At 36.7% G+C, this 9304-nt stretch overlaps 1 protein-coding gene across 1 annotated transcript; it reads left to right on the forward strand.

Annotated features, from left to right (window-relative positions):
- The first annotated feature begins 7719 nt into the window (after window positions 1-7719).
- Window positions 7720-9053, forward strand: LOC143224347 (cilia- and flagella-associated protein 58-like). The gene is made up of 2 exons (XM_076452736.1): window positions 7720-7849; window positions 8919-9053. The coding sequence occupies exons 1-2, from the start codon at window positions 7737-7739 to the stop codon at window positions 9013-9015; spliced, it is 210 nt and encodes a 69-aa protein (XP_076308851.1). The 5' UTR covers window positions 7720-7736; the 3' UTR covers window positions 9016-9053.
- Window positions 9054-9304: the final 251 nt, after the last annotated feature.

Consider the following 9304-nt stretch of genomic DNA (forward strand, 5'->3'; position numbering starts at 1 on the left):
CATCTAAGAGTCTTATCTCAGGTAGTTGTTGTCCTCCTACCCCAACAGGTGTCATACAAGAGTCTATCTGAGGCAGTTGTTGTCCTCCTACCCCAACAGGTGTTATACAAGAGTCTTATCTGAGGTAGTTGTTGCCCTTCTATCCCAACAGGTGTCATACAAGAGTCTTATCTTAGGTAGTTGTTGTCCTTCTACCCCAACAGGTGTCACCCAAAAGTCTATCTAAGGCAGTTGTTGTCCTCCTACCCCAACAGGTGTCATACAAGAGTCTTATCTCAGGTAGTTGTTGTCCTTCTATCCTAACAGGTGTCATACAAGAGTCTATCTGAGGCAGTTGTTGTCCTCCCTATCCCAACAGGTGTCATACATGCTCCATGTGAATTTTACTTCTTCCAGTTTGCCTGTCATAGAATTGTATACCTTTTTAGGGCCCTGTCCTATGGTCTTGCTCCTGCACCATCTGTTTTTGTCAAGTGTTTGCCCCCTTCCTTGGCATATTAATACCCTAGGAACTGTACTTCCACTACAGCTAGTCTTTACTAATGCTTTTTTCCTTTCAAGGACCTTTGCTTCAGCTTCACTTTTGATCAGGCTCAGTGGCAAGTGATGCCTAACAAGGTGTTTTGTCAGTACTATGAATAGGTTCCATTTAGATGGCAATAACCATTCACAAACATTCTTCCATGAAATCTGCACTGTATGGTACTTTTATTTCTATATTTACATGAGTGTGTATGCTCACCCTTGAGATGGGGGTTTTACAAGATCAGTTGAGTGCAAATTTTTTGTGATACTTGTATCATAGTATGTCCATCCTGGACTACAACACCCATGAATGACAAGGGTAAAGCTGAAGGAGATTACTGTCCATTCCTGCAATGTCTTGATTGAATAAATTTATGTGATCTGCTTTTTAAAATAGGGTTTTGTGATCAACCATTACACTGTCTCAGGTGTTGCAGCCCCTCTGGATGCAGTGCACTTTCTCCTTTCTTCCAATGGAGTACTGGAGTCCCAACCATTTACCAGTTCTAGTGGTTGACCATGGAGGCAACCTGCTGGATGGGTTACACAAAGATTGCTATAACCATTCAGTTCAGAGTAGGGTGGTGGTGTTCTTCCAGTATAGAGAGAGTTATAAAATCTTCTGGATGGGCGATTTTCCTGGAGTTGAGATGCCCAAATGAATTTCACCCCTCTGATTTGATGTTATCCTGCTACCTTCACACAGATGACAGTACCCAGTGAGTGATATTTTGAATATCAAATGAACCAATATCATAAGTTCTAACACAGATTTTGGGTTATTCATCTTCCCCTTTCAATTACTCTTCTGTGAAATGGGTCACAGAGGTCATTGTGGCATGTTTCCATTTCTGTTCTGTGCTTTCCTTGGTTATGAGGTTGTTGATGACCTGTATTGTTTCAAGCTTGTTCATAGTTGTGGGTCTCAAAGGCATATGATGAACTTCCTTCAGATTCCAGATGACAAATTCCTGGAATCCATGCATTAGGCTGCCCAGTGTGTGCCTGGAGTCTTCTAATAGGTTTCCTCTGGACTCAAGAAATTGAGATGAAGTTTGGTATTGGTCCTCATCCTATCCTTGTGAGGATGTTGGTGGTACCCAGAAATTGAGGTTTAGAGTGCAGTTGAGTGTGGTCTATCATGCCATAGCCACACCACACCATTGGGGCATATCATTTTTTACACATATTCCATCATGTATCTTTTTTGCACCATCCTCTCCCATGTTGATAAGCTCTCCTTTTATCACCATGTATGGTCTTTCTGACCTTATCACTTTTCATGTCAAAGAGATATCTGGCTCAGATGTGGTGCAGTTTCCCTCCTGAGATCTTCTGAGCTGTTACTCTCACCAAGTGGTATTCTTCAGATGCTTCTGGGGAATATGCCTGCACTTCCTCACACAGGTCCCTTCTCCAATTCAGTGTGGGATTCAATCAAATCTTATGAGTGGAGGGAGAGTACCATATTAGAAGTTATAATTTTCCTAAATGAAAATGTACTTCCAATAGATACTTCTCTCCAATCACACTTCCCACCATTCCTCTCCACTATCTTCAGGTGGTTGTCTCCTCCCAAACTTCAAAGTGATAGTTTGGTGATAGCACATAAAGGGAGTCACATAATATTAGTCTTTTTCTGTTGGTGGAGAGGTGATGCATAGTGATTTATGTGAGACACGTTGGAACTTTGGATTTCAACAGAGGGAGGGTTGAAGGTTTGTGACATGTATTCAGTAAAAGTTTGCAAAATGAGGACAGCACAAAATGTAAAAATTAATCTTGTGAAAGTGGGAAGTACCTACCAGAAATAGTTTTTCATTTAGGAAATTTATAATATTAGTGAAAGTGAAGTTGTCCTGCATGCTTATTAGTTTAGTTTTTATGGGTGATATTTCAAGCGAGTTTCATGGTGTAACAGAGTAGAAAAAAATATTTTGTCAGTTAGGTTCTAAAATATCTGAACCAGTCTGTGTGGACTTTTGAAAAGAAAATAGAATTATTTAAAGTTTCAGATACAACTGAGATATCCTATAGTGTAAAGAATTTTTACAGACACATTTGACTTGTTTTGAATATATTATTTTAAAACAAGTGGATTGTGTGCTATCGATTTATTATTCAAATTTATTGAAACAAATTACTGATACCTAGTGTAAAGAATCCCCCTATACAAAGCCCTCACAAGTTATCAAAAGGTATAGCTATGCCTTGTCCACCACACTTCTCAAAAAGTCGTTCTTTAGCTTACCACCAACAAGTAGGAGCATATTTAGACTCTCAGGGAATAGACCCACTCCTCAAAATGTAGAGTTCTGGAAGGGAGTCTGTGGTCATCTAAATAGATCACAAATTTCTAGGATTTGTCTGACCTTAAATATGATGCTTATATATTTATCATCCCTAGATCTTTTATTGGAAGCCTCTCAGGGATCACTATTAATTTGATGAAAAGTTGGGACTTTTAGTAGTATCCACTTTGTTTCAGTTGTCAGTTTCTGCAGTTTTCCTAGTTTCTTGGCTGGTATGTTGTTGGGATTTGTTTGGTAGACATGCATTGTTGGAGTGAATTTATCTACCTGCTGCCATGCCCTCTGAGTTATGTTAGGCCCCTTTCTCCAACCACTGATTTTTGCAGCAATTCCAATGTCTTTGGAATTTAAGGTCTATGTCACTTGTCTTCATTCATCCCTATCATCGTTTACTTCATGATCTTTATCAGCCCTTACAGGAGGTCATAGTTCTGTCCCTACCTCCAACATCATCTTTTCAGTCTGTTGGTACCCAGAAAATATTACACTTATATCCATGAGGTTCCTCCACTTAGTCCAGTGGCAGTGGTAACTACTATGCATTTGGAATTTGTAGGCTCAACCAGTTCCTTGAATTTCTAGATATGTGGAAAATCTTTCTCATGAATCCATGAGTACTACAGGTCCTGCACCAGGATTAGTAATTCAATTTACATCTCCACCACCCTTATACCTGCAGTCTGTAGCATTTCCATCTCCCACAGATCCTTAGATATTGGAATTTCATTCCACAGCTATCAGAAATTTGTTGATCAAGGAGGCAGGGGCAAAGTCATTTCAGTTATTCCAGGATTTTTATTGCAGCCTGTTTGTTGTGCCCAAAAAAGATGGAACACCATCTGGTTATTGATTTTTCATGTATAAATCAAATCCTAAATCATCCAAAGTTCACAATGGAGTCATTCTTTACTCTGCATTGGCATTTTTTGCCAACACTGTGAGCAAAGCCTATCTGCAGGTTTTCACAGCAAAGTCATCCAACCACTATCTGCATTTTGTACACAAGGGTCAGGTGCTGCAGTTGAAGATTTTGCCCTTTGGACTAGCATTAGCACCATATATGTTCTACCAAATTGTATGAATGTTTCTTGTCACTTCTATCTCTTAGGCCTCTTCAGACCTCATTAAATGGACATGTGGATACTGCTGGCAAAATCTCATCAGTTGGCAGAACATCACACTCAGATTGTGCCTTCCAAAGTAACAAGCTAGCATCCCTTATCAGAGCTTAGAAATCTAATCTCACTCCAACACAATATCTCATCCATCTGTGTTTCTTTCTTTCAACATGTATCTTATCCAGGTTCAACTGACTCCCATCTGGCTTCATGTTATAGAACAAGCAATCTGACTCTTATTCATGTCTCCTTCTCCTATTACATTGATAGTTTTCTCTTTCGGGTATATGGTCACCACTGAAATTCCTCATTCCTTTAGGATGATTGCATGTGCATTCCACTGGATTCCACAGTCTCCTTATACCACAATAGGTATTTCTCTGCTGCCATCTCATCCAGAGATCCAACTTTTCATAGAACCCTGCTTCACTTCAGGGATGTGTTGCATATCTCAGTGGTCAGGAATTCCAGATTCTATGGAGGGATGACGAAGCTTATTTTCCCATCAATATTTTAGAACTTCTTGCTGTTCAAAGAGTAATACCTCAAGGACTGAAATTATTGAGTGGCAAAGTCATTTTGCTTACTTCATCAATTCTATGGTGGTTTCTTACATTTCCCCTCAAGAGAGCACTTGGTCCTGGTCTCTTTGTTTTCAAACCTTAAATCTTCTATATTGGGTCTATTTCATTCACATTTTCCTACTAACTAACCATATTCTGGAGGTGATAAATTTGGTGGTTGATCAATTGCCTCTACCCAGCTGGATTTCTCTGGCAGAATGAATGCTTCATTGAAGGTTTTTCTGTTGGATTTTTCATGGTTGATGTCCTAAGACATCAATAATCAATATATTTGCTACTCATTAGAACACTTAACTATCAGCATTTTCATATCCAGTACCTCACCCTTAGACATTTGTAACAAGTGTATTTAGTCAGGACTGGACTGGATTGTACTTATGTGTCTACCCACCAATTTATCTATTACCAGGAGGCCTGGCAATGATTCACTCAACTCCTTGTAACATTCTGTTGGTTACAACGGATTGGCCAGCTCAACTTTAATTTCCACTTTTGTGGTATCATCAGGAATGCCCACCTTTTCCACTTCTCCTCTGGTCATGTCTATTAAGGTAGCCATGATCCAATATCTCACCTATCCATCCTGAGCCTCAAGCTTCAAGTGTGGAGGTAATGTGATCCTTTGCATGGTGTTGGGGTTTAACTTCCAAGGTTGCCATGTACCTGTCTCAGTCTTTACATTGTCCAACAATGGACATTTTATCAATGGAAATGGTACACGTATTGACAATGATGTATTACAAAGTGGTTGAATCTATTTCTTTCAGAGATGTCAGCCTACCTCAGATTTTGACTTGGCTCTTTGACAAGGGTTTTGTATCTTCCACAATCACCCTATATAAGACACTTTATTGGCTACCCTTAGGTACTCAAAGAGACTAAAATTCTTTGAGTTCCCTGTGTTCTCCAGCCTCCTCAAGTCATTTAAGGTCCTTCATCCCAAATGACTGTTTCAGTTACCTGGCTGCAAAATAAAATTTTAGTTATATGCTCTTTCTCAACATCTGTATGAGCCCTTAGCCTAAAGTGCCAAATATCAAATTTCTCTTGAGATTTATTTTTGTTGATGTTGGTCTGCATATGTTGCTGGTCAGAGTTGTTTATGCTTTATGTGCACAGGACATTTTATCATTATACCATCATCCTTTTTACCTAAGATACTGACAGGAAAGGAGATAAATCCTTTTCACTCATCCAACTAACTGCTATTTCTCATCTCTGTGACTGACCAGATCCCAATCATCTGCTATGTCCAGTGAAGGTCTTGAAGCTTTAGAGGTGCTTGATAATGGCATTTTATTCACAGTTTAATTTAATTTCCTGGGATTTATCCACAGTTTCCCTGACAGGGTGGATATGAATATTAATCCATATTGCTTCTTCTGGTCTCTCTTCAGACTATTTGAAATCATAACACATAACATAATAAATTGGAGGCTTGTCCAAGATAAATTCTAATATGCAACATGTAATATGCTGCTCACTGGCTACTTTCTCCTCTGATCAGTACTATAAAATTAGGGACAACAACAGGTTGATCTAGTAAGTTTAACATGAAGGTCAAATACAAATAAAAATTACAGACTGGAACACATCATTCTCTAAGGAAAAAGGAATTTCTAGAAGACAGCAAGTTAAAATAGTTTAATAAAATGGACACATAGAAGAATGAGTGAGAGAAAGGGTACAGTCTTGACATTGCTAAAGAAACTCTAGCACCATAGTGTGGCCAGATCATTAGGGCACTCGACTCACAATCTGAGGGTCTCAGGGTCGAATCCCCATCATACCAAATGTGCTCACCCTATCAGCTGTGGGGACATTATAAACATATGGTCAATCCTACTATTCATTGATAAAAGAGTTGGTGGTGGGTGGTGATGACTAGCTGCCTTCCCTCTAGTGTTACACTGCTAAATTAGGGATGGATAGCACAGGTAGCCCTCATGTAGCTTTGCACAAAATTCAAGAACAAACTAACAGTTCCACAGTAGAAGGAATATGCATATTTTAATGGAACATATTGGCATACTACACTTTCCTGCCAGATACTAATAGTCATTTAGCAGGATGTATCCACATAGTTGTGGCTTTCTTTATCCAATCTTTCAGTGATATAGTCGTATTTGAATAATGCTACTAACAATTCCATTACCATCTTGTTACTACCTGTTACTTTCAGTATTTAGTTTCCAATTGAAGAAGTTTTTATAAGCATTTGTTCAAGAAACATCAGAATACTAAACTGAAATACTGTTATAATGTACTTTCCTCTCTTTGTTAGGTTTATTAAAAGAGTGTTAATGAAACCTCCTTTGTTTTGATAGTTAACAAAATGGAACCCTTATTAGTATGTTAAGTGACCAATCTTTATCCATATAGCTTCAATATAGTTTGAAAAAATTAAGGTATTTCTGACATTAGGATGGATACTGTCAGCATAAGTACAGAACCTTCTTACCAAAACATGTTTAAAAAACTGGACTCATGAAAAGAAGGTGTCAAACTTATAATTACTTTAATTACAAAATTATTTAATAATATATTATAGCAGTTGTAAATGATATATTTGATTTATATTGGACACAATTTTTATCCTTCAGTAGAGACAGAGATTAAAAGATTACAAATAATTACAATACAGTTTGATGTAATTAGATAGAACTTCTGGTTACAAATATAAAACCTTATTGGAATGAACGAGAATATATAAAGGAACAACTTTTCAGTGATGTCGAGAAACCCACTTGTTGAGAAATTTATATGCAAAAACGGCTCGTTTGGGTTGAGAAAATATTTTACATAGGAGAGCGAACAATGTTTCGACCTTCTTCGGTCATCGTCAGGTTTTCAGCAGGAAACCCAAATTTATGTGATCTTATATTAGTATAAGTAACCAGTACTTCTCTAAGGTTACATCAATATAAAGAACCAATACTTCAGTGGAGTTACATTAATAAAGCAAACCGAAACTTATGTGAGGTAATATTGATATTAGGGACCAAACGTTCTGTGAGGTTATGTTGATATAAGAAACCAATACTTCAGTAGAGTTATGTTAATATAAAGTACCAAAACATCTGTGAGGTTATATTAATATAAGAAACCTATACTTCAGTGGGGTTATGTTACTTCTGTGAGGTTGTACTCATAAGAAATTAATCTATTTCTTCCAGAGTATGGCTTCTGAACTAAACATGTATGAATCAAAAATAGCACAAAACAAGCTGGAAATGGAAAGGTTAACAAAAGAACTTGCAGATGTTAAGAAGAAGTATTTAAAACAGAAGCAGAAGGAACAACAAACCAGGTATGTAATGGAATCTAAATTATCAACATGAACAACAAACCAGGTATGTAATGTAATCTAAATTATCAACATGAACAACAAACCAAGTATGTAATGGATTCTAAATTATCAACATGAACAACAAACCAGGTATGTAATGGAATCTAAATTATCAACATGAACAACAAACCAGGTATGTAATGGAATCTAAATTATCAACATGAACAACAAACCAAGTATGTAATGGATTCTAACTTATCAACATGAACAACAAACCAGGTATGTAATGGAATCTAAATTATCAACATGAACAACAAACCAGGTATGTAATGGAATCTAAATTATCAACATGAACAACAAACCAGGTAATAATGAAATCTAAATTATCAACATGAACAACAAGCCAGGTATGTAATGGAATCAAAATTATCAACATGAACAACAAGCCAGGTATGTAATGGAATCTAAATGATTAACGTTATATATTTACATTCATTTGGTGAATATTACCTATAGTGTTGAAACAAGGAAATTTGTTTTACCTGTTACAGTAAACACAAAAATCACTTCGTGCATAATAAAGATTCATAAATAACAGTTCATTAAACCCATTCACAACTAAAACATACAGAAAGTAAAGTAATGTTAAGGATATGTATAAAGTTAAGTAAAATATGTTCATTTGAGCAACTCAGAGATTCTCTTTTGTAGTTTCTTGCATCAGGACTGTAGGAGGAGATAAGGTTGGTCAAACCATGACTTGACCACTTGTTCATGGCATGTATAACTAATACTGTTACAACTTTCTTATTTTATTCAGTACATTGTTCTGTGAGTATGCAGTATTTGTAGTTAAAATGCATCAAGATTCAATCTTATAATATTATATTGTGAAACATTTTCTGGGTAGGATGTGCTTCTGGATCTCCACCACCCCCAACTACTAGAAATAACATGCTTTGCATTTCAGTAGTGTGCTTTTCACACATGTCATATCATTTAGCTGTGGTAGAGGCCTGATTGCACCAAAATTGGTTTATATGGTAATACATGTAATTTATTAATGTTGACAGTTTGTCTTTATTTTCAGGGAAAGAGAAGACAGTAGCCATACAGTAAAGAGAGGTGGTCCAAAATATTTGGGAGGAGGTTTTAAAATTCAGACATCAACACACATGGCTTCCTGATCTAAATCACTAAACATTCTTAAAAACAAAGTCTTTCCATAAATGTAAATATTGAACATTCTTTTAGTGACATCTTAACAAACTGAGTGTATGAAAGACAAAAACTGTCAAAATCATAATATCTTCAACTATAAAATTCTTTAATTGTAAGACATACTTGATTAACCTAGTAATATTAGTAATTTATCTTCACAAGATAAGCTATCTATCAAATATTGTAACTGTGCCGTTGGAAGAACTTGAAATGTGATACCAGAAAATATTCAAGTTATCATGTGAAAATTTTATT

This window comes from Tachypleus tridentatus, chromosome 8, assembly GCF_004210375.1.
Source record: "Tachypleus tridentatus isolate NWPU-2018 chromosome 8, ASM421037v1, whole genome shotgun sequence".
Classification (NCBI taxonomy): domain Eukaryota; kingdom Metazoa; phylum Arthropoda; class Merostomata; order Xiphosura; family Limulidae; genus Tachypleus; species Tachypleus tridentatus.